Source organism: Oncorhynchus mykiss, chromosome 12, assembly GCF_013265735.2.
Source record: "Oncorhynchus mykiss isolate Arlee chromosome 12, USDA_OmykA_1.1, whole genome shotgun sequence".
Classification (NCBI taxonomy): domain Eukaryota; kingdom Metazoa; phylum Chordata; class Actinopteri; order Salmoniformes; family Salmonidae; genus Oncorhynchus; species Oncorhynchus mykiss.
Window position 1 is genome coordinate 73,559,741 of NC_048576.1, and position 27,480 is coordinate 73,587,220.

Here is a 27,480-nt window from a genome sequence, read left to right on the forward strand (position 1 = left end):
AGCTATAAGCATTCTGGGTATAACTCCACCTTGCCTCCTTAGGTAAAGTTACATCCAGATAGCTTGCACCTGACTACAAATAATTTCAGAAATCCACTAGTGCATATGGAGTAAGTTTTAAAGCAAAGCTGTTTTTTAAAACAGGAATTGACCATGTCTCGTATGACTTCACCTGAAAAAGAGCATACTGTAAACTGTAGCTCCTATACCACCTAGCAACCAGCTTTTCAGCTTTCTTGCTACTTACTAAAACGTTTTGTGTTTAATCAACTTTAAATTGTTGCCCATTTGAGATCATGTGACACTTTAAGTTTGAGTAAAGCCAGCTCTAACGTTGTAAGTAACTGTACTCTAGAATCATAGTGCAGCGGGTTTCCACAAATCTTTTGAGTAATGATAACTAATAAGGGTTTACAGTGTAGCCGCACTTCATTCACACAATAGTCCATGACCCTAAACCATCCGTTTCCCATCGGTCAATGCCCATCTCTATATTGCCTAAATATTGATATTATGGATATTGTGGTGAAACTTTCCCCAGAAATGCCCAATCCTAACCATAATGTTGTTTATACCAATACGAATAAGACAGCTTGTTTCGATGACTTTATTTTCACTCAGGCAGGGATGTCAGAACTTATTCATTTGTCTGGGGTGCATTTAGAAGTACCGACTGCCCATGGCTGCGACAACCACTTTCATGAACTTCTGCCAGGTTGCCTGGATTTCAGGAGTGAAAGAGGCTCCGAACTTGGCGGCAACGACAATTGTGAGGACGTCAGCCAACACCTGTGGACAAAAGACAAAGGACGTAGATGTTACATTAGATCGTCGTTTTTGTTTTACCTTTGGAATTAGACGTGTTGTTCTGAATGTTATACGTGTAGCCTAAAACATATTTCTCAAGACAGAAGGCATACCCTGAAATTTTCAGGGTCGACGAAGAGTTTGTTAGCGTGGGTCTCGCTCAGTGACTTGTATGTGGCCAAGATGTTGCCCATGTTCTTCACAGCTTTATCCAGAGCTCCACACACGACCTTGCCGTGAGCAGCAACTTTGGGGTTGCCCATGATTGCTGCGGGAGTTGATACATCTCCGAAAGAGCCGAAATAACGCTGAGTCCAGGGGTAGACGATCAGGACTCTGTCATTGCAAGAACACCGAAATATGTGAATTATTTTCAAATGTATTTCAATTATATGCCTAATTAATACTCTAACATGCTCCATTCAAATGTAACAATATCAACTCAATATTAATAGTAATGATAAGATAACAGGACACGTATAATAGTGTTATAATTACTCATGATCTCCACTATAAACTATATTGGATGATATATTTGAATGAGGCTGAAGCCATGACCTACCTTCCCAGAGCCAGTGGTCCGACCTCATTGATATCTACTTTGCCCCAGACAGCACTGATGGTGCTCTTCTCTGTGTCTGTCCAGTCAACCATGTTGTCAGTGTTTGTTTTCCGGTTTTGCAACAAGATTGAACAATCAATGTCTTGTGTAAGGAAACACGTTGCCTGCAACTTATATTTATGAGTGCTCTCCGCCCACTGGAGATATGATTGGCTTAGGCAAAGATCAGTATTGGCCAAGTGAGCGCTTCAGCTCTCGAACTTGATGTTATTGAGAATTCAGTTTCAAAATCCAATATTTGATCTGTTAAAAACAACAGTAAATGCTCATTTATTAGTTGTTGCAGAATCAATTATTTACGTTAGATCCTAAAATCTGAAATCATAAGTAATTAGGCCTATACAGTTTTATCTAGATTACCAACGTTTCAAAATTCGTATGATCCCTAGCTAAACAGTTTTGTTGATCCAACTGATGCAAGATTATGGCAAAACTATTCAAAATGTTTTCATTGCAGTGTATAAGGCTATTCAAATAAACGTTTCTAAAGGGATGCAATCACTTTAATTACATTTTTTTTACGAGTTGTGATAATTTGATAATTCAAGCTAATTCCGGCCTACAATTTGGCAGTTTCTTATCTACGACAATATTATGCCTTCCTTTTTTATCCGGGGATTCAGACCGTCCCGCCCATTTTAAGTGATTAATTTCAAGACAATAAATATGATAAGCAGGAATGTCCTGTATTATTTGCAGATAGGTGTGTACCCATATCCTCGCATGACTTCTGACATTTTTTCCGATCATTATTCGAAGTCCAATTAACCTTTTAATTGGGGATCATATCGAACTTTAATTGAACACATGTCAAATATGTCACCTTGAATAAATATTCTCCAATTGAATGCAGGTCTTTGAAGGTGAATTTGATTTGTACAATTTAATTTATTAGGGGCATCGTAATTTTAAATTGCTAATTAACTAGTTAACTAATTGTTCTATTTTGGCAAAAGCAGCTTTAGAATTAGCCTATTGGAAATAAATGATATACAGAAATATTTCGTTTTATGCAACGAAAAAAATTATTATTATTATTATGTATTATTATTATTATATTTATCAATCAAACAAATTGTAAAATAGTTGACAGCTCTGGTACAATTTATTTCCATACATTGTTTCACAGAACAGCCAGAAGACGAAAACGTAGGCAAAAATGTTTCAGAAAAAAGTTAATGATGTATATTATTACAAACATAGCCCTCTGACATAACATTTGATAAAAGCCAAGATAACGTTTCTTACTCTTGGATTTTGACCAATATGGTTGCGGTGTAGGGGGAGTGTACCCGAGTTAGTAGCTGGGCGTGTCTCCCGCGCTACTGTAATATAAAGGGGCCTAGTTGTATAGGCAGTCATCTTGTCAGGTTAAATTATTGTATATTTAATACGGGTCAATCAGAAAGGAGCAAAATGAGTCTGACAGCAAAGGACAAATCTGTAGTCAAGGCCTTCTGGGGCAAGATTAGTGGAAAGGCAGATGTCGTCGGTGCTGAAGCTTTGGGAAGGTAAGCCTTCATGAAATAATTATGAGACTGGTTGTGTTTAAACTGATGACAGCGGCATATTGCCTGCCCTGACCAAGCATTTTAACATACAATAAGTAAACTACTTTGATTACATTGTAGACAGAAGACGAGATGAGTAAGACACGCATAATGCTTAAAAGTTAAGGAATCTGAATACGCCTAAAATGGTATACAAACTCATTTTTACAGGATGCTGACCGCCTACCCCCAGACTAAGACCTACTTCTCCCACTGGGCTGACCTGAGCCCCGGCTCTGCCCCAGTCAAGAAGCATGGAGGCATCATCATGGGTGCAATTGGTAATGCTGTCGGAGTGATCGACGACCTCGTCGGAGGACTGAGTGCTCTCAGCGATTTGCACGCCTTCAAACTGCGCGTTGACCCTGGCAATTTCAAGGTTGGCTCCCAGATAACTTATTATCTTTATATATATATCACTCTCAACTTCAACTCTAAGTATGTTGCTGGATTAATTCGTCAATATTAACTTTTAAAATATACTTTTCAGATTCTGTCCCACAACATCCTTGTGACCCTGGCTATTCACTTCCCTGCGGATTTCACTCCCGAAGTGCACATTGCTGTGGATAAATTCCTTGCAGCCGTGTCCGCTGCCCTGGCTGACAAATACAGATAGAGTGGAGTGCTGCAGTTCCTGCTCTGTTGTTATCACAATAAAATAAATGGGCAATGAATTACGTTATTTTCTGTGTTTGTGTCCTTATTCCACCACATTTCACCATCAAGGTCATATTTCAATGTTAGCAACACAACAGGCTAAAAACTGTAGATTCACACGTTAAAAAAATGGAATGACAAAGGAATGAAGACATTATTTAAAAAATAGTGCTTTAGGCCCACCATGCGCTACCTCAGTATGTTGTTTCCCATAATTTTGGCTAGCCTATCTAATACCTGTAACATTTATTTTGATGAATGTGGAGTAGTTGCTGAATGGGATACTACTAGAGACAGCATAGGCACAATGAAAACCTCGAGATGGATAATATTTATTTCACATGAATTTGAAATATTAAATTAGGATTCTTTTGAGTATTTTACTTGTATTGGGGTAAAATCAACGTGTAATTTGTAACAAGATATTTCAGAGAATGGTATTTAGTATTTTCAATGCAGTGAATTTGGTCCAAAACTGGGAAGTGGACTCGACTTTGAAAGCGAACACGTTATTTACGCTCATTCTGAAAGTCCTGTGCACTCTACAAAATTACGTTTTGTTTGGTTGGCCCAACTGCTGGGCTGCTGGTGTTTGGTCACTTAGTTAGGTTGTTTTCTTTAAAAAGAGCAGTGTTGGGTTGTTGATGCTGGGTTATTGGTGCTGGGTTACTTAGATTTATAAAATTGATGGTTTAAGCCCTGAATGCTGATTGGCTGAAAGCCGTGGTATATCAGACCCTATACCACGTGTATGACAAAACATGTATTCTGGTTACGTTTGTAACCAGTTTATAATAGCAATAAGGCACCTCGGGGTTTGTGGTATATGGCCAATATACCACGACTAAGGGCTGTACCCAGGCACTCCGCATTGCATAAGAACAGCCTAGCCCTCGGGCCTTATTGCTTAAATTACCCAGTGGGTCAGATCAGAAGATTGGAGACGTAGTTTAGGGGTGTGGCTTTCAGATAATTATGTTTAGCCACCATGGGAGTTAATGTCATTCTTGTTCATCTGTTATGTTGTATAGTTATCACATGTTAAGGTTGAACATTCACTTTTTTGTATCTTCAATGAGGTTTAGAGAGTGTATGAGTTCCCTAAAAGCCTATGTAAAGGTGGGATAAATACCACCTTATTATATAATATGTAATACATAATCTGAATATTCTAGAATAATGTTTCAAATGCAAACATTTTAAAAACTCTTAAATGTAACTAAATGTAATCTAAAATGTAATCTACATAATCCCCAAAATGTATGATTTATCATGAGATAAACAATAGTAATGCTGCGTACTCCAAGAAATGTTAAAATCTCACCTTTCTGGCAAAAATAGTTATACATGGCTGACAGTACAATCACAGTACAATTACGAAAATAGGAAATATTTATAAGATGTATTTCCTATTCAACAAAACTGTATGAATAAGACTTCAAATTACTTATATGCTTTCTAAATATAGTATAATCAAATTATAAAATCACTAACTATGAGATGTCCCCTTCCTTAAAACTGTAAAATACATATTTGTATATACAGTGTTAGAGAAAATGTGCATATTCTCTAAAGGTCTCTCTTGATCCAAATGTCTTCCCCCATTGCTGTGAATGTCTCACAGAACTCTTCCTGAACTAATTAGGAATTCACCTTTCATCTCATTTTAATCTGGTCCATCTATGACAAACAGAAAGTGGTTTTCGTTTGAAATATATGAATTATTTTAGATTACTGTCTATCATCTCTGAATGTGTTACAGCGACGAGACTACTGTATCATGTTGCTTTATGATGTAAGGATTTCAGGCATATGGGTTGTTAGTTGTTAGTGGTTGTGACATAGTGTTCCGCCAGGAGTTGATGGACAGTGAATTGATGCAATAAATAATATATATAGGCCTATATTTTATTTTTTACCCTCCAATTCCGTTATATCCAATTTGTAGTTGCAGTCTTGCCCCATAGCTGCAAATCCAATACGTACTCGGGCGAGGCAAAGTTCGAGAGCCATGTGAATCCGGATCTGTAGTGACGCCTCTGGCACTGCGCTGTGCCTTAGACCGCTGCGCCACTCGCGAGGGCGCAATAATTCTTACAGCACTATTTTGTATTTTATCGGATTTGTTTGATTATAGCTCTGCATTAGTTGCCCTCGTTTTGCAAGACGTCGCGATCTGTCACATTGCTGTGGATAAATCTGGTGATGGTGAGGGCAAGGCTCCAAAATCATATTTTAAATGGATTGTGTTAGGCTACTCAACTAATGTGTTGAAAATAATTTCACATGATTGGGGTATGTTGACTTATATTGACTTAAATGTGTTTTTAGGTCCAAAAATAGTAAAAGCATTTGTTGACCGTGGATTTCAGTCATTCTAAGGACATACATATTTAAATATCTAAAACAAAGAAAATACAATTTAAATATACTGTAGCTATCATATTACAATTAGAAAACATTATGTGATGGTAGGCAGGTAGACAAGTGGTTAAGAGTGTTAACCGTTTTAGGAAATCATTTATTTTCAAGCTTGAAGATGTGTAGGCTAGGCGATGTACACAGCTTATTTGATTCCATTGAGGGCCTAACTAGAATCCAATTGCCATCAGGAAAATTGCAGGAGAGCATTTTCCATCGAAAAACAACACTTCAAAAAGATAAATGCTTTTAAATAGATTTTATTATTTTCAACATGTGTAGTAGCTATGGCACAGGTTCCAGCCTAACAGACTGGTTTGGAGTGTCATCTCTCGTCCATATTGATGCTGTCGAGTGATACTCTAGTGGTACTGTCTGCCAAGAGCGGACACAACGACAGCCAGGAACTTCTGGAAGGCTTCCTGAGTATCAGCATTGAAAACGGCGGGACCGAGCTTGGCGGCCACGCACACGGTGATGCAGTCGGCGAGGAGCTGTGGAGAGGGGACCGTAAAGGAACCAGATAGAGAATGTAATATTGAAATAAGCTTTACATCGGCTCATAACGCTATTTAATTCACAATACTTTATTTTTGTATTTTGTTTCAGTTTGCTAAAGTGTAATACTCACCCTGAAGTTGTCGGGATCCACGTGCAGTTTCTCTGAGTGCATCACACTCAGTGCAGTATAGGTGTTCTTGATGTCATCCAGGTTCTGCACCGCTCTGTCCAGTCCGTGCATCACGGTCTTTCCGTGCTTGGCCACGGCGGGGTTACCCATGATGGCAGCGGGTGTGGATAGGTTGCCGAAGGTGCTAAAGTGCCTCTGAGTCCATGGAGACACGATCAAAAGTCTAAAAATAAATTAAACAGGCTGCCATTAAAATTGTACTTCACAATCAATATGGTCTGTACCGCACCAAAGGTGAACACCGTGATGTCCTACTACGCAATTAGTGCTAATTAGCCTAGGTAGCCTATTATCGTGTTATTATTTAATGATATCTACATAAATATTATAAGAATGTACCTGGCCAGGGCCTGGGGTCCGATCTCATCCACGCTGATCTTTCCCCACAGGCCTACGATGGCACTGCGCTCAGCATCTGTCCAGTCGACCATGTTGACGTTTGTTTGTTGATTTCCGTTGGTACTTGCAAAATGTTACAAGGGATCCCTGAGGTTTTTACCTCATGGAACGTCCAATTTATTGATGTTCAGAATCTCCGCCCTGAACAGAACACAGAAAATGATTGGATGAATGTCTTAGGGGGCAAGGTCCTCGAGTGTGGCACATATCGGCATTGTGCCAACTTCATCCCACTTTTAAAGATAATGCTTGGTCATTTAGGCGTTGCCAAATTCAAATTACTACGGATGGAATTATCAAGCCATGATTAGCCTTCATCGGCATTTTTGTCAACATTTAGTAATTTAGTAATTGACATAGCCTTGTTCTGTTCAATGTTCTCTATATACTGCAAATAGTACTTAATACCCCAATTCATATTGTTAAGTTCAAAATAATATCTGACACTATTCAAACGAATGAAGGTTCGGAACTTTAATGCCAATTATCTCAGGGTAGAACCTTATTTGGCCCTAAATTCTATTATAATGTATCGTTGTAATATTCACATTGAATTGCAATATTATCTTTATAAAATGCTAATTATTGATGTAAGTGTTTATTTGGGATCTCGTTTAAAAAAAGAAAAGCCTAGATTGGGAGTAAACTATGAAAGAAAGAGCATGACTCGAAATATGTTTTATCTTCATATTCAGACGGACCCACCCATTTGATAGTTCCATATTTCTGGTCTTTTTGAATGATTCATCTAAATGTCAGTTGGTGAAAAGTCGTTTAATCTGCCTTCATCAGGGGAATTACATGATGGGTTCTAAATGGACACTATTCAATGCGGATATCAGCCTATTTACTTCAATGAAACCACAGCTTTTTGTTTAGCTCCACTGAAATACAATGCTCGTAGACTATATATTGTTACAATGTTTAGTGATAGGCCTAGGGTACGCTTTTTAATCGAAACAAAACCTTTCCGATTATCAGGTATATAATTTGTCTCAGTATTTATGTGTTAACTGTGAATATTGACTACATAGGCCAAATTGGATCTAAGCCAACACGTCTTGATTTGGTTGTTAGTTGCCAATCCAATCACGTTGCAAATATTTGTCAGTGTTGGGGAAGCTACTCTGAAAATATAGTTTAGCAAGCTAGCAATTACTTCACACTGGAAGAAATTAAGCTACACTAAAGCTACCCTTAAGAAAATATAAAGTTACTATGGAAAATAAGTTCATTATCCAAACTACTTCGTGAAAAATGATCATATGTAAATCTGAAATGTAATAGAGTAAAAATTGTAAGTCAAAGAACTTTGAGGTAAAATGTTGACAGTGTGTATTTTAGCCTATTAGCAGAAAAACGATGTTTCAAGTCAGAATTAGGCAGGTCTAATGCACCAAAAATATATGATTGCCTACTTCATCTATATTTTATATTTCAAAAATAAGTAGTGTGTAGTGCCAGTAGTTAGCTGCTACATGGGGGTTGAAAAAGGAGTGTGTAGTTCCAGTAGTTAGCTGATACATGGGGGGAAAAGGAGTTAACTACTGCTGAAAACCCTAACTAGATTTCAATGTAGTTCAACTACCACCGAGCTACTGCAAAATGTAGTTAAATTACTAGTTGAATTACATGCAGTCCACTACTCCCCAACACTGCCATTTGTACAGAATCACATGTGAGTGTAGGAAAGATTAGACCGTACGATTAAACCCCAACCGTAAAGAAAATATTGAGGTATTAAGTGTTTCAAAAACACTTTGTTATTCAATCTATATGAAATAAATACATACAATGTTATGACAGCATTTTTACAAACAAAATCGATTATGGGCAAATGTCATATTTCGGGCATTATACGAATTAGCTCAGATCCATAACATATAAAAAACATTAATCATGTATTGGAAAGATGCCCAATCAGAGGAGGAGCCGAGATTATATCGGGGTGTGCCTTCTCTCATGCCTCAATAAAAACAGCCTCTGAGAAGTCTACGCTCACAAGCGTCTTTTCTCAGCACCGTTATTTAAGTGGATAAACGGACAAGACAGCTATGAGTCTCTCAGCTAAGGACAAAGCCAACGTGAAGGCCATCTGGGGCAAGATCCTCCCTAAATCCGATGAGATTGGAGAACAGGCTCTATCCAGGTAATTACATAACGATGTATGATAAATTAAGAACTATAACATGTATTCAAATTATTAACACATAACTCCCCAGTCAAATCTATGGAGGCTATGAATGCGTAGCCTATCTCAGCAAAAATATGGACGCGATACTGACCGTGTGAATGATTATTTATGAATGAATTTTGTCTCACCTAATTTCTAATGTCCACTACAGGATGCTTGTCGTCTACCCCCAGACCAAGGCCTACTTCTCCCACTGGGCTTCCGTGGCCCCCGGTTCCGCTCCAGTGAAGAAGCACGGCATCACCATCATGAATCAAATCGATGAATGTGTTGGTAACTTGGACGATCTCTTTGGTTTCTTGTCCAAACTCAGTGAACTGCACGCCACCAGGCTGATGGTGGACCCCACCAACTTCAAGGTAAGAGACAAATACACAAAAAAAAGCACTACAAAAATCGGAATTTTTACTTGTGTGAAGGTGAAATAATATATTTCCATTTTCCTTTGCAGATCCTGGCTCACAACCTGATTGTGGTCGTTGCCGCTTACTTCCCCGCCGAATTCACCCCCGAGATCCATTTGTCCGTGGACAAGTTCCTGCAACAACTGGCTCTGGCCCTTGCGGAGAAGTACCGCTAAACTGGAGTTCAGCTACTAAACTGTCATCCGAGCTACAAGCTCTCACAGTTTTACATCAGAATTAGACGTTCATCCATGTTTCTCAAACGTAATGTCCTTCCGATATTGACACACGGACAATAAACCTAAATGAAACTCATACTGTGTTTGTTTTTCATTTTCGTTGTCTCACATTCACATTCAATATCCATAGGGTGCAGAAGGGCACGTACCTCCTCATATTTGTCCTCTTAAAAAACGAAATAATTATAATATTTTTTTTCCCCCCTAGCTTTAGCTAGCTCAGACGGGTTCCCAAACTCATAACTATCTACCAATAAGCCATTTCAGGCTATCAATCAAGTCAGAGAATGAAGCTTGTCAAAAAAGTCTCAAATTTAGGGCCCACCCCACAGCCATCCTCAGCCATTTTGTGTCCCCTCAGAATTTTGCGGTGCATGAAGCCCCTGCTCACATTGTCTTGCGATTTACAGTGCATTCGGAAATAATTCAGATCCATTTACTTTTTCCTAATTTTGTTACGTTACAGATTTATTTTTACATTTACTAAATAGTTTTTCCCCTCATAAATCTACACACAATGCCCGATAATGACAAATCAAAAACTGTTTTTTATAAATGTTTGCAAATTTATTTAAAAAACAAAAACTGGAGGAGTCATGTGGGACTGCTGAAAAAGATGGCAGCATTTTAGAGAGCTCCTACCAGCATGTAAATATTGAAATTCAACGTCATACACTTTTATTTTTGTCTTAATATATTGACTTGAAGTACAGTTTAATATAAAGATCATTTACATTTTGAAACATATCGCCAAAGTGGCGTTATTGGAATTTCGACACACGATAAAAACTTATTCAAGGCTAACACGCGGTATTCACAGAAGGCCACATCCGCTAGCAAACAAACAGCAAGTCCTCCGAACATCACAACCAAGACATGGATAAACACGTAAATACAGAGACATCTGTAAATCTTTAGGATCTATTTGAGTAAATGGGAAATTGAACACGATTTTGTTGGATGTTGCATCAGATTTCTCGACAATAAAAACAACAACTACAGAGTTGAAGGAAACAGTTGATGCGATACAAGAGCGGGGCAGAGGGATGGATTTTGACAGTGAAGGATGCCATCTCCCATCTGAAGAAGGCTAATGAGAATCACGTGAAAAAATTGTGGAATCGTGTTGAATCATTTGAGAACAGAAGTAAGAGATATACATACCTAAATCCAAGATGGCGTAGCAGTCAAGAAGTCTTTTGTCCTCCTCTTGTCCTATATATATATTTTATACATTTTTCTTCGCATATCTTTTTAATATATTTTTTTATGAAAACTCAACTTCAAAACACTCTCCTGCAACCCGCCTCACCCAATGTGTTGCGGATCTGTTTTTTTTCTGAAGTATTATTCACCTAGAATCCGAAAAAGTGACTATGGGCTGACGTCAGTCCCGGAGCAAGCACCAATTAGCCAGAGCTAGCACATGCTAGGACCATCTTCCGACTAGCTGAAGAGTTCCATCGGCCACTCCTGGGCTACAATCACCTATCCGGACCCGTTTTACTGCCGGTGCGGAGCCCCACCGGGCCTTCACAACTGGACTACCGATGTTATCTGCCCGAGGGGGTTATTCAACTGGCCCCTCCGTCACGACGTAACCTGAACGCCCATCTGCTAACTACGGCCCACTAATCGTTAGCTGTCTAGAGCATATCGGCTGCTAGCTGAATAGGTCCATCGGACAATTTTCTTGGGCCATAACTATTTTGCCAATTGGATTGGTCCCCTCTACCACACGGAACCCCACTAATCTACAGACGGAAATGCACAAGGAGGCTATAAACAGACCTCTGTCTTCTGCTAGCTTGCTACCCCTAGCCCGGCTAGCTGTCTGAATCGTCGTGTCCCCAACCAACCTCACTACTCACTGGACCCTTATGATCACTCGGCTAAGCATGCCTCTCCTTAATGTCAGTATGCCTTGTCCACTGCTGTTCTGGTTAGTGTTTATTGTCCTCTTTCACAGTAGAGCCTCTAGCTCTGCTCAATATACCTTATCCAACCCTTCAGTTCCACCACCCACACATGCGATGACATCACCTGGTTTCAGTGATGTTTCTAGAGACAATATCTCTCTCACCATCACTCAATGCCTAGGTTTACCTCCACTGTATTCACATCCTACCATACCTTTGTCTGTACATTATGCCTTGAAATTATTTTATCGCCCCAAGAAACCTGCTCCTTTTACTCTCTGTTCCGGACGTCCTAGACGACCAGCCCTTATAGCTTTTAGCCGTACCCTTATTCTAGTCCTCCTCTGTTCCTCTGGCGATGTAGAGGTTAATCCAGGCCCTGCAGTGCTTAGCTCCACTCCTATTCCTCAGGCGCTATTTTTTAATGACTTCTGTACCCGTAAAAGCCTTGGTTTCATGCATGTTAACATTGGAAGCCTCCTCCCTACGTTTGTTTTATTCACTGCTTTAGCACAGTCTGTCAACCCTGAAATCTCCATCCCTAACTACAACATTTTCAGACAAGATAGAACGGCCAAAGGGGGCGGTGTTGCAATCTACTGCAGAAAGAGCCTGCAGAGTTCTGTCCTTCTATCCAGGTCTGTACCCAAACAATTTGAACTTCTACTTTTAAAAATCCACCTTTCTAGAAACAAGTTTCTCACCATTGCCACTTGCTATAGACCCCCCTATGCCCCCAGCGTGCTCTGGACACCATATGTGAACTGATTGCCCCCCATCTATCTTCAGAGCTCGTGCTGCTAGGTGACCTAAACTGGCACATGCTTAACACCCCGGCCGTCCTACAATCTAAGCTTGATGCTCTCAATCTCACACAAATGATCAATGACCCTACTAGGTACAACCCCAAAGCCGTAAACATGGGCACCCTCATAGATATCATCCTAACCAACTTGCCCTCTAAATACACCTCTGCTGTTTTCAACCAAGATCTCAGCGATCACTGCCTCATTGCCTGCATCCGTAATGAGTCTGCGGTCAAATGACCTCCCCTCATCACTGTGAAACGCTCCCTGAAACACTTCAGCGAGCAGGCCTTTCTAATCGACCTGGCCCGGGTATCCTGGAAGGATATTGACCTCATTCCGTCAGTAGAAGTTGCCTGGTTATTCTTTAAAAATGCCTTCCTCACCATCTTAAATAAGCATGCCCCATTCAAGAAATGTAGAACCAGGAACAGATATAGCCCTTGGTTCTCTTCAGACCTGACTGCCCTTGACCAGCACAAAAACATCCTGTGGCGTTCTGCATTAGCATCGAACAGCCCCCGTGATATGCAACTTCTTAGGGAAGTTAGGAACCAATATACACAGGCAGTTAGGGAAGCTAAGGCTAGCTTTTTCAAGCAGAAAATTGCTTCCTAGAACACAAACTCAAAAAATGCTTTCCACCTGGCTACCCCTACCCCGGGCAACAGGGAACAGCCCCCCCACATCAACTCGCCCAAGCCTCCCCCATTTCTCCCTCTGCTAAATTGAGTTAGTGGATGTTCTAAAAGAACTGCAAAATCTGGACCCCTACAAGTCAGCCTGGCAAGACAATCTTGACCCTTTCTAAAAATTGTCTGCCGAAATTGTTGCAACCCCTATTACTAGCCTGTTCAACCTCTCTTTCGTGTCGTCTGAGATTCCCAAAGATTGGAAAGCAGCTGCGGTCATCCCCCTCTTCAAAGGGGGGGACACTCTTGACCCGAACTGCTAAAGACCTTTATCTATCCTACCCTGCCTTTCTAAGGTCTTCAAAGGCCAAGTTAACAAACAGATTACCGACCATTCCGACCATACCATTCCAGTGTTTAATTGCTACATTGTAATTACTTCGCCACCATGGCCTATTTATTTCCTTAACTTACCTCATTTGCACTCACTGTATATAGACTTTTTGTTTTATTTTGTTCTACTGTATTATTAACTGTATGTTTTGTTTATTCCATGTGTAACTCTGTGTTGTTGTATGTGTCAAATTGCTACGCTTTATCTTGGCCAGGTCGCAGTTGCAAATGAGAACTTGTTCTCAACTACCCTACCTGGTTAAATAAATAAATAAAAATTAAAAATTAAAATCCTTATCGGCAGACTCAACAGCCTTGGTTTCTCAAATGATTGCCTACTTCTCTGATAGAGTTCAGTGTGTCAGTCTCTATGGGGTTGCCACAGGGTTCAATTCTTGGGCCGACTCTCTTCTCTGTATACATCAATGATGTCACTCTTGCTGCTGGTGAGTCTCTCACCTCTCTATGCAGATGGCACCATTCTGTATACTTCTGGCTCTTCTTTGGACACTGTGTTAACTAACCTCCAGACAAGCTTCAATGACATACAACTCTCCTTCCACGGCCTCCAACTGCTCTTAAATACAAGTAAAACTAAATGCATGCTCTTCAAACTCTCCTTCGAGACTCACATCAAACATCTCCAATCCAAAATTAAATCTAGAAATGGCTTCCTACTTCGCAACAAAGCATCCTTCACTCATGCTGCCAAACATACCCTCGTAAAACTGGCCATCTAACCGATCCTTGACTTCGGCGATGTCATTTACAAATTAGCCTCCAACACTCTACTCAGAAAATTGGATGCAGTCTATCACAGTGCCATCCGTTTTGTCACCAAAGCCCCATATACTACTCACCACTGCGTCCTGTACTCTCTCGTTGGCTGGCCCTTGCTTCATACTCATCGCCAAACTCACTGCCTCCAGGTCATCTACAAGACCCTGCTAGGTAAAGCCCGCCTTATCTCAGCTCGCTGATCACCATAGCAGCACCCACCTGTAGCACGTGCTCCAGCAGGTATATCTCACTGGTCACCCCCAAAGCCAATTCCTCCTTTGGCCGCCTCTCCTTCCAGTTCTCTGCTACCAATGACTGGAACTAACTACAAAAATCACTGAAACTGGAAGCACATCTCCCTCACTAGCTTTAAGCACCAGCTGTAAGAGCAGCTCAAAGATCACTGCACCTGTACAAGCCCATCTGTTAGTAGCCCAAACAACTACCTCATCCCCTACTGTATGGATTTATCTTGCTCCTTTGCACCCCAGTATTTCTACTTTGCACGTTCAGCTACTGCACATCTACTATTCCAGTGTTTAATTGCTATATTGTATTTACTACGCCACCACGGCCTATTTATTGCCTTACCTCCATTATCTCACCTCATTTGCTCACATTGTATATAGACTTGTTTTTCTACTGTATTATTGACTGTATGTTTGTTTACTGCATTTGTAACTCTGTGTTGTTGTATGTGTCGAATTGCTTTGCCTTATCTTGGCCAGGTCGCAGTTGTAAATGAGAACTTGTTCTCAAATAAAGGTGAAATAAATCAAATAAAAATATGGTGAGATTGGTTCATCTGAAAGAGGGGAGTGAGGCTCGCGGTGGACTAATCTAGTGTGTGCAGAAAAACATCGCAGAAGGATTCAGATTTGATGACAGGCACGAATTCGAAATTTAACAAACACGTCACAGTTTAACGATGCCTGACGAGAATAGGCCCCCGAGAACAGTTCTCCTCCGCTTCCTACGATCTACAGCCCGGGACAAAGGTACTTAAAGCGGCGAAAGAAAGGGGTGGCGTTCAGTGGGAAGGCCACCGGCTGTCTCTTTCCCCCAGACTTGTTCAAGGAACTGGCAATGAAGAGGAAGAAGTTTGCAATGGCGAAGAAACTACTCCACGAGCACAAGGTCCGGCACCCACTTGCATTCCTAGCGCCCCTGCTATTTTCTTGAAAGGGAAAGAAAATTATTTTGAAGGACAACGTGGAGGCAGAGAGATTCTTGCTAGAGCAACGTGTTTAGCCTAGATAAAGACGAGACAAGGTAAAATACAAATTGAATTGTATGCCGTTTACTATACAAATGAAGGTAGCCTATGCGGTTGTGGGACTCTGGGGAGTGTTTCTAATTTAGCATTTCAAGCTCCTCATGGACCATAAGGAATTTTGAATTGAGATTATTTTCTGCAACATCAAAGACAGTTCTGTGATGATTAACTCATCCAGAAGTAACGTTACATTCCTAGTTGCGTTGTTTTATTTTGGGATGGGTTTTTTACGTTTTTTACACTGTTTTACTGTTCAGCTAGAGCATATATTGTGAAATGGTATAATGATGTTCATTAGTTGCCACGTGTGTTAAATGGGACACTTCACGCTCACAGGCTATAATTACTCAGCACAAATATGGTTGTGTTAACACAATCTCGTGGAATATAAATGGTTGTGGTAACCAAGTGAAGAGGAAAAAGATGTTGACATATTTAAAATCAAAACAGGCAGATATTGTGTTCATACAGGAATCACATTTAATAGACACTGGCACTGACATTTAGAGGAGGCTGGGTTGCAGAAATGTACACTGCTCAAAAAAATAAAGGGAACACTTAAACAACACAATGTAACTCCAAGTCAATCACAATTCTGTGAAATCAAACTGTCCACTTAGGAAGCAACACCGATTGACAATAAATGTCACATGCTGTTGTGCAAATGGCATAGACAACAGGTGGAAATTATAGGCAATTAGCAAGACACCCCCAATAAAGGAGTGGTTCTGCAGGCGGTGACCACAGACCACTTCTCAGTTCCTATGCTTCCTGGCAGATGTTTTGGTCACTTTTGAATGCTGGCGGTGCTTTCACTCTAGTGGTAGCATGAGTCTACAACCCACACAAGTGGCTCAGGTAGTGCAGCTCATCCAGGTAGGGACATCAATGTGAGCTGTGGCAAGAAGGTTTGCTGTGTCTGTCAGCGTAGTGTCCAAAGCATGGAGGCGCTACCAGGAGACAGGCCAGTACATCAGGAGACGTGGAGGAGGCCGTAGGAGGGCAACAACCCAGCAGCAGGACCGCTACCTCCACCTTTGTGCAAGGAGGAGCAGGAGGAGCACTGCCAGAGCCCTGCAAAATTACCTCCAGCAGGCCACAAATGAGGGTGGTATGAGGGCCCGATGTCCACAGGTAGGGGTTGTGCTTACAGCCCAACACCGTGCAGGACGTTTGGCATTTGCCAGAGAACACCAAGATTGGCAAATTTGCCACTGGCGCCCTGTGCTCTTCACAGATGAAAGCAGGTTTACACTGAGCACGTGACAGACGTGACAGAGTCTGGAGACGCCGTGGAGAACGTTCTGCTGCCTGCAGCATCCTCCAGCATGACCGGTTTGGCGGTGGGTTAGTCATGGTGTGAGGTGGCATTTCTTTGGGGGGCCGCACAGCACACCTCCATGTGCTCTCCAGAGGGAGCCTGACTGCCATTAGGTACCGAGATGAGATCCTCAGACCCCTTGTGAGTCCATATGCTGGTGCGGTTGGCCCTGGGTTCCTCCTAATGCAAGACAATGCTAGACCTCATGTGGCTGGAGTGTGTCAGCAGTTCCTGCAAGAGGAAGGCATTGATGCCATGGACTGGCCCGCCCATTCCCCAGACCTGAATCCAATTGAGCACATCTGGAACATCTGGATCATGTCTCGCTCAATCCACCAACGCCACGTTGCACCACAGACTGTCCAGGAGTTGGCGGATGCTTTAGTCCAGGTCTGGGAGGAGATCCCTCAGGAGACCATCCACCACCTCATCAGGAGCATGCCCAGGCGTTGTAGGGAGGTCATACAGGCACGTGGAGGCCACACACACTACTGAGCCTCATTTTGACTTGTTTTAAGGACAATACATCAAAGTTGGATCAGCCTGTAGTGTGGTTTTCCACTTTAATTTTGAGTGTGACTCCAAATCCAGACCTCCATGAGTTGATACATTTGATTTCCATTGATAATTTTTGTGTGATTTTGTTGTCAGCACATTCAAGTATGTAAAGGAAAAAGTATTTAATAAGAATATCTCATTAATTCAGATCTAGGATGTGTTATTTTAGTGTTCCCTTTCTTTTTTTGAGCAAAAAAAATAAAAAATATTTAAGTTATTTAAATATTTAAGTTAAATAACACTTGTTTGTTTAGTTTAGTTTGATAAACCTCTAAAGCGTATATTAGAGGGAAATAATAGCACATGTATCCAAAAAAGAGGAGTGAATGGGCTGAAGCAGTAAACAGATTAGAAACCGAGATGTGGTTTGGACAAGACATTTCACAGAAAGCACATTTCAAACTGCCTGCAAATTGAAATTTCAGGTGCATGAAATGTATAACAAAAAGGCAGAATATGCACTATTTAGACTTAGAACCAGTTTTTATGAGGGAGGTGAGAAGACAGGCAGGCTAATAGCAAGACAACTAAAAATGCAGAACACTTCTAACGTAATTCCAGCAAGAGCAATAAGATGGTGACCTCATCCAGAGATAAACAGTGTGTTTAATTTTTTTATGAAGAGTTCTATATATGCTCCTGTTCAGCGAGCACCATAGACATTGATACTTTTTTGTCTGGTGTAGAATTACCTAGATTATCAGATAACCAGGTAGAGGACCTGGACTGTAATATAACAGAAGAGGAGGTTAGAGATGCCGTTTTATCTATGACAGCAGGGAAATCACCTGGTCTGGACGGCCTTCCTGTAGAATATTATAAAAAGCATATTGACATAGTTGTTTTGACAGTGGTTTACCAGGAGGTATTTCAAACTGGCTCCTACATAGGTATTATTGGACCCCAACAAGGCTTCATAAGATGGGTCTGACAAACAATTCTCTGTGTCGGAAATGCCAAAAAGACACAGGGACATTTTTACACGCAATATGGAAATTTATATTAGTGCTACCTTTCTGGAAGGATGTTTTGAAATATCTGGTGGAGTGTTGAGGCTTAACAACTCCAGTTTCACCAAGAATATGTATTTTAGGGATAGAACAGAGTTACCTAACGTAACAAATTAGGAATTGGCACTGATCACTGCTGGTGTGGTTACTTAGAATTTGGAAGGGTCATGTGACTCCTACTCTGAAACAGTGGATAGAATCAGTGTTGGAGGTAGCATCTTATGCTTGCTAGTATCACTGGTAGAAATGAAAATTCTAGAAGCTGGACGCGTTTTATTTGTCATGTTTCTAAGACTGTGAGGTGATTACTTATGCTTGTGAACCCATTTAGTTCTGTATTGTAACCTGTGAGATTGTCACGCCCTGACCTTAGAGAGCCTTGTTTATTCTCTATTTGGTTAGGTCAGGGTGTGACTTGGGTGGGCATATTTATGTTTCTATTTCTTTGTTGGCCTAGTATGGTTCCCAATCAGAGGCAGCTGTTTATCGTTGTCTCTGATTGGGGATCATACTTAGGCAGCCCTTTTTCTCACCTGAGATTGTGGGATCTTGGCATATTTATGTTTCTATTTCTTTGTTGGCCTAGTATGGTTCCCAATCAGAGGCAGCTGTTTATCGTTGTCTCTGATTGGGGATCATTCTTAGGCAGCCCTTTTTCTCACCTGAGATTGTGGGATCTTGTTTTTGCATAGTTTTTACTATGTCGCCTGCAGAACGTTAGGTTCATTTATATTTTGGTGTTTTTTGGTGTTCATCAATAAAGAAAGATGTAAGCTTACCACGCTGCACCTTGGTCTCATTCCAACGACGATCGTAACAGAGATACTATTTGACTGTGTATATGTGTTATGTTGGAGGATATGTCTTGATGTCATGCTCAATGTTTTTATGCCGTAGAATGCTTATTTTTGTGTTTAATAAATACAACTTTAATAACAAAAAAATGAATATCACATTTACATGAGTATTTAGACCCTTTACTCAGTACTTTGTTGAAGCACCTTCCGCAGTGATTACAGCCTTGAGTCGTCTTCGGTATGTCGCTACAGGCTTGGCACACCTGTATTTGGGGGACTTATCCAATTCTTCTCTGCAGATCCTCTCAAGCTCTTGTCAGGTTGGATGGGGAGTGTCATTCCAGCACAGCTATTTTCAGGTCTTTCCAGAAATGTTCGACCGGGTTCAAGTCTCTGGCTGGGCCACTCAAGGGCATTCAGAGACTTGTCCCGAAGCCACTCCTGTATTGTCTTGGCTGTGTGCGTAGGGTTGTTTTTATGTTTTTTATATTTTTGTAACCTTTATTTAACTATGCAAGTCAGTTAAGAACAAATTCTTATTTACAATGGCAGCCTACACTGGCCAAACCTGGACGACACTGGACCAATTTTGGCAGCCCTATGAGACTCCCAATCACTGTCGGTTGTGATACAGCCTGGATTTGAACCAGGGTGTCTGTAGTGACACATCTTCAAGACTGCTTCGCCACTCGGGCTGTGTCTTGGCTTGTCTTGGCTGTGTGCTTAGGGTCGTTTTCCTGTTGGAAGGTGAACCTTCACCCCTGTCTGAGGTTGTGAGCGCACTGGAGAAGGTTTTCATCAAGAATCTCTCTGTACTTTGCTCCTTTCATCTTTCCCTCGATCCTGACTAGTCTCCCAGTCCCTGCCGCTGAAAAACATCCTCACAGTATGATGCTGCCACCACCATGCTTCATTGTAGGGATGGTGCCAGGTTTCCTATCGATGTGATGCTTGGCAGTCAGGTCAAAGAGTTCAATCTTGGTTTCATCAGACCAGATAATCTTATTTCTTATGGTCTGAGAGTCCTTTAGGTGCCTTTTGGCAACTCCAAGCGGGCTAGAATGTTCCTTTTACTGAGGAGTGGCTTCCATCTGGCCACTCTACCATAAAGGCCTGATTGGTGGAGTGCTGCAGAGATGGTTGTCCTTCTGGAAGGTTCTCCCATCTCCACAGAAAAACTCTGGAGCTCTGTCAAAGTTACCATCCGGTTCTTGGTGTCACGACTTCTACCGAAGGTAGCTCCTCTCGCTGTTCGGGCGGCGGTCAGCGTCGCCGGTATACTAGCCATCACGATCCATTTTTCCTTTTCTGTTTGTTTTGTCTTTGGTTCTTTTTCACACCTGGTTTCATTTGCGTTAATTTCTGTGTGTATAATTGTAACCTGTTGCCTGCCTAAATTTGTGCGGGATTAGTTATTGATTGTGAGGTGCTCGGTTAAATATTACCGTTATTTGTTTTCACAGGTTCTGAAGTGTATGAGTGTCGGAACTTTGTTTGTTCCTCCATACGTTTGCACGGGTTTTCTGTTGTCGAGGGCGTTGTCCTTTTGATTGTGCCATTCCTGTGTTGGTGGACTTTTTATTAAACACGCTTCTCAGACATCCCTGCTCACCTGCGCCTGACTCCTACACCTACCACCTAGACGCAAATTGTCACACTTGGTCACCTCCCCGACCAAGGCCCCTTTCCCCCGATTGCTCAGTTTGACCGTGTGGCCAGCTATAGGAAGAGTCTTGGTGGTTCCAAACTTCTTTCATTTAAAAATGGAGGCCGCTTTGTTCTTGGGGATCTTCAATGCTGCAGAAATATTTTGGAACCCTTCCCAAGATCTGTGCCTCGACACAATCCTGTCTCGGAGCTCTACGGACAATTCCTTTGACCTTATGGCTTGGTTTTTGCTCTGACATGCATTGTCATCTGTGGGACCTTATATAGACAAATGTGTGCCTTTTCAAATGTCTAATCTATTGAATTTACCACAGGTAATGGAAACAGGATCCACCTGAGCTAAATTTGGAGTCTCATAGCTAAGGATATGAATACTTATGTAAATGTTACATTTGCAAACATTAAAAATAACTGTTTTCGTTTTGTTATTATGGGGTACTGTGTGTAGATTGATTAAATTGTTTTTCCTCATCAATTTTAGAATATGTCTGTAATGTCACAAAATGTGGAAAAAGTCAAGGGGTCTGAATACTTTCCGAACTAGCTGTATGTTGTGGCCAGACATGACTCTGTGTTGTCATATAGCCTACATGCAGAATAGCATGATTGATTTCCCTGCTGTAACTTGCCACACAACCACACAAGGTCATTTATGGAACTATAGTGAAATGGGATCATCTTGGGAACTTTCCCCCCCAGTTGACTGCAGCATAACAACCTTATTTGCTATCTTGGGTCAGACTCAGATCATAGCCTATAGCACACATCTTTGTATAATTGTATTCAATATTTGAAAGAATCAGGACTCAAATAACCTTGTTTAACATGAGAATAGGATGTTTCACGTCTTCAATGTGTAAGATGACAACGCAGTGTAACATTTTAAATTTCAGAACGGAAGGCAATTCATTATCAGTGGGAGAAGACTACGTTTGCTAGGCAGATCTCGAGAGCTTGTTGGTGATCCAATAGGCCTATGTTGTACCAGCCTATAAAACAACAATGTTAATACCATATTGTTGCTTTAGTGATAATTAACCTGTTTTTTAAACGACAATGATCGAGAGCTCATTCATGATTTTCAATTAATAAGATTTGACTGCTTTTTTGACCAAAACACAGACTTGACTACAGGTGTTAACCTGCGTATGCAATCACTTTGACTATGGCTGCAAATAGGCTATTGACGGGTTATTATGCTTTACGCAATAATGGACTAAATCACAGATCGAGCACATCATTGCAAAAAGTACACAGTAGCCTAGTGGCAAAATAACTCAATTGATTGAATATGAAATTGAGTTCAGTATGATTGAAAAGCCTTTATATGCCCATGTATGTAGGTAGTTGTAATACAGCCATCTTGGTTTTCATTTGAAGCATCATTTTATCTTTCACTTGTTAGTAAGAATTGCAGATACTTCGGCAACTTTGTGTTTGTAGTCAGCTTCGTTCGGTTGTTATCCGCAGTCACCCACAGGATAGACATCTTGATTCTATGTTTAGCAGATATCTTCTGTTAATGAAGTGATGCAGAAGGGCAAAAAAAAGCATCTAACCATGCACTTTGGCTGCTCTGTTAGTGGTCTATTGATGTTAAGAATTTTGTCGTGGAACTGAACCTGCCCCCCCCCCCCCCCTCCTTCTAAAAAAATAATAATTTCAATAAATACAACTACAATAGTTTGTTTCAATGTCTTTATTTTTACTCAGGCGGGGATGTCAGAACATAATCCCTTGTCTGTGGTGCATTTAGAAGTACCGACTGCCCATGGCTGCGACAACCACTTTCATGAACTTCTGCCAGGTTGCCTGAATTTCAGGAGTGAAAGAGGCTCCGAACTTGGCGGCAATGACAATTGTGAGGACGTCAGCCAACACCTGTGGACAAAAGACAAAGGAGGACTATGTTAAATAAGACTGAAGGTTTTCTTTTACCTTTGGAATTAGACGTGTTGCTCTGATTGCTATGTGTGTAGGCTTACATCAGTAAAGCCTAAAATATAAGCCTATTTCTCAAGACAGAAGGCATACCCTGAAATTGTCAGGGTCGACGAAGAGTTTGTTAGCGTGGGTCTCGCTCAGTGACTTGTATGTGGCCAAGATGTTGCCCATGTTCTTCACAGCTTTATCCAGAGCTCCACACACGACCTTGCCGTGAGCAGCAACTTTGGGGTTGCCCATGATTGCTGCGGGAGTGGACACATCTCCGAAAGAGCCGAAATAACGCTGAGTCCAGGGGTAGACGATCAGGACTCTGTCATTGCAAGAACACCGAAATATGTGAATTATTTTCAAATGTATTTCAATTATATGCATAATTAATACTCTAACATGCTCCATTCAAATGTAACAATATCAACTCAATATTAATAGTAATGATAAGATAACAGGACACGTATAATAGTGTTATAATTACTCATGATCATCTCCACTATAAACTATATTAGATGATATATTTGAATGAGGCTGAAGCCATGACCTACCTTCCCAGAGCCAGTGGTCCGATCTCATTGATATCTACTTTGCCCCAGACGGCACTGATGGTGCTCTTCTCTGCGTCTGTCCATTCAACCATGTTGTCAGTGTTTGTTTTCCGGTTTTGCAACAAGATTAAACAAATTAATGTCTTGTGTAGGGAGACACTGCATGCAATTTATATTTATGAGTGCTCTCCGCCCACTGAAGGCGGCGCATATGATTGGCTCTGTCAAAGATCAGTATTGGCCAAGTGAGCGCTTCATCAATTCCAACATCAATTCCAATAATGTATCTGTTAAAAACAACAGTAAATGTTAATTTATTAGCTGTTACAGAATCAAGTCTGTAGATTAGATCCTAAAATATGGAAGTTTATGTAAATAGGCCTATACAGTTTATCTAGATTACCAACGTTTCAAAATTCGCATGATAACAGCTTAGTTATCAGTTTTAATTTATTCCTCTGATGCAAGAATAAAAGCAAGGTTATGGCAAAACTCTTCCGAAGATTACACGTCCTTCATTGCAGTGTATGTATAAGGCTATTCTAATGAAAAATGAATGCAACCACTAAACATTTTTATGAATTTGGAATATGTGATAATTCAACATAATTCCGGCCTACAATTTGGCACAGTTTCTTATCTAGGACAAAATTACGCCTTCCATTTTTTTATCGGGGTATTTCAGACCGGTCCCGCCCATTTAAAGTGATTAATTTCAAGACATTAAATATGATAAGCAGAAATGTCCTGTATTATTTGTAGATAGGTGTGTACCCATGTCCTTGCATGACCTCTTTCTTCCTCTGACTTTTTTTGTCGATCATCATTCGAAGTTCAATCAACCTTATAATTGGGAATCATGTCCAACTTCCATTGAACCCCAGTGTAGGAATATATCATTGATACATACAGGCCGTCATTGTAAATAAGAACGTGTTCTTAACTGACTTGCCTAGTTAAATAAAAAATACAAATGTGTCACTTTGAATAAATATTTTCGAATTGAATGCAGGTCTTTGAAGGTGGATTTGATTTTTGCAATTTAATTTACCAATGTAGTATATATTATAGCACTCTACAATCAAATATAGAGCCTACCTTTAATGATTTAACATTATGTAGGATAGAACGAAATTTGCGTCATAATCTAGGTCTCTACAATTTCAAATAGCAAATGAACTGTAAATGAATATTTGGTTATTTTGCCAAAAAAAAAAGCTGCATCTTTTGAATTAACTTATTGGAAATATATGCTCGGTTAGGCTACTGTGAAAGATCTCGCTTATGCAACGAAAAAATAAAATAATAGCAATATTATCTTAATCAAACAAATTGTAAAATTGTTGACATCTGTTTGATCTGGTGCATTTGATTTAAATGCATTGTGTTACAGTACATTCAGAAGATTAAATTGTAGAATACAAAAATAAACAAAAAGTTAATTAGGCCCTTATGATGGATATTATTAGAAACATAGCACTATGACATCTTATTTAATATTTCATAAACGCCAAAACAACGGTTCCTACTCTTTCATTATTTAACGTTATTTAGGATATAAAATTAAATTTTGCCAATTAACTATAAATTAAATATTTGTTTATTTTGGCAAAAGCAGCTGGAACTTTAGAATTAACCTACTGGAAATATATGCTTAATTACATTGAAATAATTTGTTTTATGCAACAAAATAAATAATAATCTTTATCAATCAAACTGTAAAATTGTTGCATCTGTTGCAACAATTAATGTATTTGCATTGCGCATAAAGGAACAATATTAATGATGGATATTATTAGAAACATAGCCCTCTGACATCTTATTGAAGTTTTTAATATAAAACGCTAACTTAATATTTTATAAAAGCCAAGAACGTTTCTTACTCTTGGATTTTGACCAAGATGATTGCAGTGTAGGGGGAGTGTACCCTAGTAGCTGGGTGTGTCTGCCGCTCTACTGTGATATAAAGGGACCTAGTTGTGTAGGCAGTCATCTTCAAATAATTTCTTGTATATTTAATACAGGCCAATCAGAAAGGAGCAAAATGAGTCTGACAGCAAAGGACAAATCTGTGGTCAAGGCCTTCTGGGGCAAGATTAGTGGAAAGGCAGATGTCGTCGGTGCTGAGGCTTTGGGGAGGTAAGCCTTCTTAATGAAAGAATGATGTGTTTAAACTGATGACAGCGGCCTATGTGCCTACCTCGAATAAGCATTTTAACATACAATAAGTAAACTAATTTCATTACGTTGTAGACGCAGACGATGGGAGAAATATGATACTCGTAATGCTAAGTTCAGCATCTAACAAAAACTCCAATATGAATATGAATATTCTGTGCCTGTCTTTGCAGGATGCTGACTGCTTACCCCCAGACTAAGACCTACTTCTCCCACTGGGCAGACCTGAGCCCCGGCTCTGGGCCAGTCAAGAAGCATGGAGGCATCATCATGGGTGCAATTGGTAAAGCAGTCGGACTGATGGACGACCTCGTGGGGGGAATGAGTGCTCTCAGCGATCTGCACGCCTTCAACCTGCGCGTTGACCCTGGAAACTTCAAGGTTTGCCCACAGATAACCTATTGTCTGTATATTGATCACTCTGTCTGTTGCTAAAGCACAATCCTTCAATATTAACTTTTAAAATATACTTTTCAGATCCTGTCCCACAACATCCTTGTGACCCTGGCTATTCACTTCCCTTCTGATTTCACTCCCGAAGTGCACATTGCTGTGGATAAATTCCTTGCAGCCGTGTCCGCTGCCCTGGCTGACAAATACAGATAAGACCATCATGAAAGTCCATCATTTGATTCCAGTTCCTGCTCTGTTGTTATTACAATAAAATAAACAGGCAATGAATGAAGTTACCTCCTCTGTTGTGTCCTTATTCCACCACAGTTCACCATCAAAGTCATATTTGAATTGCATCACTGTCACATCTAGATTGAATACATTGAATGAAGAAAGGAAGGGATTCTGTACTAAATGGTGCTTTAGATCCACCATCAACTATATCACTATGTTATTCTCCATAACTTTGGATAGCCTATCTAATACGTGTAACATGCATTTTGCTGACATCATTTAATATTTGATGAATATGGAGTAGTTACAGATGTGTTGGTAAACTGAATGGGTTATATGAAGACGGTAGAGGCACAAAGAAAACCTATTCAGAGAAGAACAAATATGTATTTTATTTCTAAATGAATTTTAAATAGTTTAATCACTTTTAAAAACGGTAACTAATGACCATGTAATTTGCAACAAGCTACTTCATAGAATGGGCTATTTTGTATTTCCAATGCAGTGAATTTGGTGGGGGAAGTGAAATCGACTTTGAAAAACGAACACGTTGTGTTATACTGTATATACCACACTATACACTCACTCTCATTCTGGAAGTTCCGTGTCTCGACTTTCTCTCAAACAAAACACCTTTCGGCACCGTGGCATTTTGTAGTTTAATTTGATACATTAATATTTAGGATAGTTTTTTTGTAATAAAGTATATTTGCGCATCTCTGAACCTAAATGTCTGTAAGTTAAATGGTTTTACTATTTCGTACGAACGTGTATTGTTTTATGAATCTTTACGAGTTTTAGTCTAGTTGTCCAGCTAGAAGGCTTTTGTTGCACGCTCGTGTTCCTGAATGGTTATTCGCGCAGGCTTGGTTTAGCCAAACATAAGGGAGGGAGGGAGGGGGGGGGGGGGGGGGGCAGAGAGACATGTGTATTTAAATTCATATGCAGTTTTGCACCGCAAACTATGCAATAATTATTGGAACACTATTTTGTGTGACTCACCGTTATAGGATTTGTATGAATAAATCCCTGCATCAGTCAC

The 27,480-nt window shown here is 40.3% G+C and overlaps 6 protein-coding genes across 6 annotated transcripts; 3 read left to right on the plus strand and 3 right to left on the minus strand.

Annotated features, from left to right (window-relative positions):
• Positions 1 to 593: 593 nt before the first annotated feature.
• LOC110538446 (hemoglobin subunit beta-1-like) lies at positions 594 to 1,539 on the minus strand. The gene is made up of 3 exons (XM_021625278.2): positions 1,370 to 1,539; positions 921 to 1,143; positions 594 to 789 (listed from the first exon to the last, which is right to left on the minus strand). Exons 1-3 carry the CDS (start codon positions 1,459 to 1,461, stop codon positions 661 to 663), a joined length of 444 nt encoding a protein of 147 aa, XP_021480953.1. The 5' UTR covers positions 1,462 to 1,539; the 3' UTR covers positions 594 to 660.
• Positions 1,540 to 2,760: 1,221 nt separating this feature from the next.
• On the plus strand, positions 2,761 to 3,664 carry LOC110538451 (hemoglobin subunit alpha). Its single transcript, XM_021625283.2, has 3 exons — positions 2,761 to 2,940; positions 3,151 to 3,358; positions 3,470 to 3,664. The coding sequence occupies exons 1-3, from the start codon at positions 2,846 to 2,848 to the stop codon at positions 3,596 to 3,598; spliced, it is 432 nt and encodes a 143-aa protein (XP_021480958.2). The 5' UTR covers positions 2,761 to 2,845; the 3' UTR covers positions 3,599 to 3,664.
• A 2,640-nt stretch (positions 3,665 to 6,304) lies between these two features.
• LOC110538444 (hemoglobin subunit beta) lies at positions 6,305 to 7,369 on the minus strand. The gene is made up of 3 exons (XM_021625274.2): positions 7,091 to 7,369; positions 6,692 to 6,914; positions 6,305 to 6,554 (listed from the first exon to the last, which is right to left on the minus strand). Exons 1-3 carry the CDS (start codon positions 7,180 to 7,182, stop codon positions 6,423 to 6,425), a joined length of 447 nt encoding a protein of 148 aa, XP_021480949.1. The 5' UTR covers positions 7,183 to 7,369; the 3' UTR covers positions 6,305 to 6,422.
• Positions 7,370 to 9,069: 1,700 nt separating this feature from the next.
• Positions 9,070 to 10,063, plus strand: LOC110538450 (hemoglobin subunit alpha-4-like). The gene is made up of 3 exons (XM_021625282.2): positions 9,070 to 9,299; positions 9,496 to 9,703; positions 9,796 to 10,063. Exons 1-3 carry the CDS (start codon positions 9,205 to 9,207, stop codon positions 9,922 to 9,924), a joined length of 432 nt encoding a protein of 143 aa, XP_021480957.2. The 5' UTR covers positions 9,070 to 9,204; the 3' UTR covers positions 9,925 to 10,063.
• Positions 10,064 to 22,831: 12,768 nt separating this feature from the next.
• Positions 22,832 to 23,783, minus strand: hbb1 (Hemoglobin subunit beta-1). The gene is given in 3 exon segments (NM_001160555.2): positions 22,832 to 23,028; positions 23,182 to 23,404; positions 23,634 to 23,783. Coding segments are annotated over 3 exon segments (444 nt in total). The 5' UTR covers positions 23,726 to 23,783; the 3' UTR covers positions 22,832 to 22,899.
• A 1,893-nt stretch (positions 23,784 to 25,676) lies between these two features.
• hba1 (hemoglobin, alpha 1) lies at positions 25,677 to 26,449 on the plus strand. The gene is given in 3 exon segments (NM_001124551.2): positions 25,677 to 25,772; positions 25,985 to 26,192; positions 26,289 to 26,449. Coding segments are annotated over 3 exon segments (432 nt in total). The 5' UTR covers position 25,677; the 3' UTR covers positions 26,418 to 26,449.
• Positions 26,450 to 27,480: the final 1,031 nt, after the last annotated feature.

What these genes read in the sequence shown, in the direction of transcription:
- LOC110538446 (XM_021625278.2), bottom strand. Translation starts at nt 1,461, where the DNA reads ATGGTTGACTGGACAGACACAGAGAAGAGCACCATCAGTGCTGTCTGG. An exon ending in GGACCACTGGCTCTGGGAAG is followed by an intron (nt 1,144 to 1,369) that starts GTAGGTCATGGC and finishes TTGCAATGACAG; the next exon opens with AGTCCTGATCGTCTACCCCT. An exon ending in TCGACCCTGAAAATTTCAGG is followed by an intron (nt 790 to 920) that starts GTATGCCTTCTG and finishes TTTTGTCCACAG; the next exon opens with GTGTTGGCTGACGTCCTCAC.
- LOC110538451 (XM_021625283.2), top strand. Translation starts at nt 2,846, where the DNA reads ATGAGTCTGACAGCAAAGGACAAATCTGTAGTCAAGGCCTTCTGGGGC. An exon ending in GGTGCTGAAGCTTTGGGAAG is followed by an intron (nt 2,941 to 3,150) that starts GTAAGCCTTCAT and finishes TCATTTTTACAG; the next exon opens with GATGCTGACCGCCTACCCCC. An exon ending in TTGACCCTGGCAATTTCAAG is followed by an intron (nt 3,359 to 3,469) that starts GTTGGCTCCCAG and finishes TATACTTTTCAG; the next exon opens with ATTCTGTCCCACAACATCCT.
- LOC110538444 (XM_021625274.2), bottom strand. Translation starts at nt 7,182, where the DNA reads ATGGTCGACTGGACAGATGCTGAGCGCAGTGCCATCGTAGGCCTGTGG. An exon ending in GGACCCCAGGCCCTGGCCAG is followed by an intron (nt 6,915 to 7,090) that starts GTACATTCTTAT and finishes ATTTATTTTTAG; the next exon opens with ACTTTTGATCGTGTCTCCAT. An exon ending in TGGATCCCGACAACTTCAGG is followed by an intron (nt 6,555 to 6,691) that starts GTGAGTATTACA and finishes CCCTCTCCACAG; the next exon opens with CTCCTCGCCGACTGCATCAC.
- LOC110538450 (XM_021625282.2), top strand. Translation starts at nt 9,205, where the DNA reads ATGAGTCTCTCAGCTAAGGACAAAGCCAACGTGAAGGCCATCTGGGGC. An exon ending in GGAGAACAGGCTCTATCCAG is followed by an intron (nt 9,300 to 9,495) that starts GTAATTACATAA and finishes TGTCCACTACAG; the next exon opens with GATGCTTGTCGTCTACCCCC. An exon ending in TGGACCCCACCAACTTCAAG is followed by an intron (nt 9,704 to 9,795) that starts GTAAGAGACAAA and finishes TTTCCTTTGCAG; the next exon opens with ATCCTGGCTCACAACCTGAT.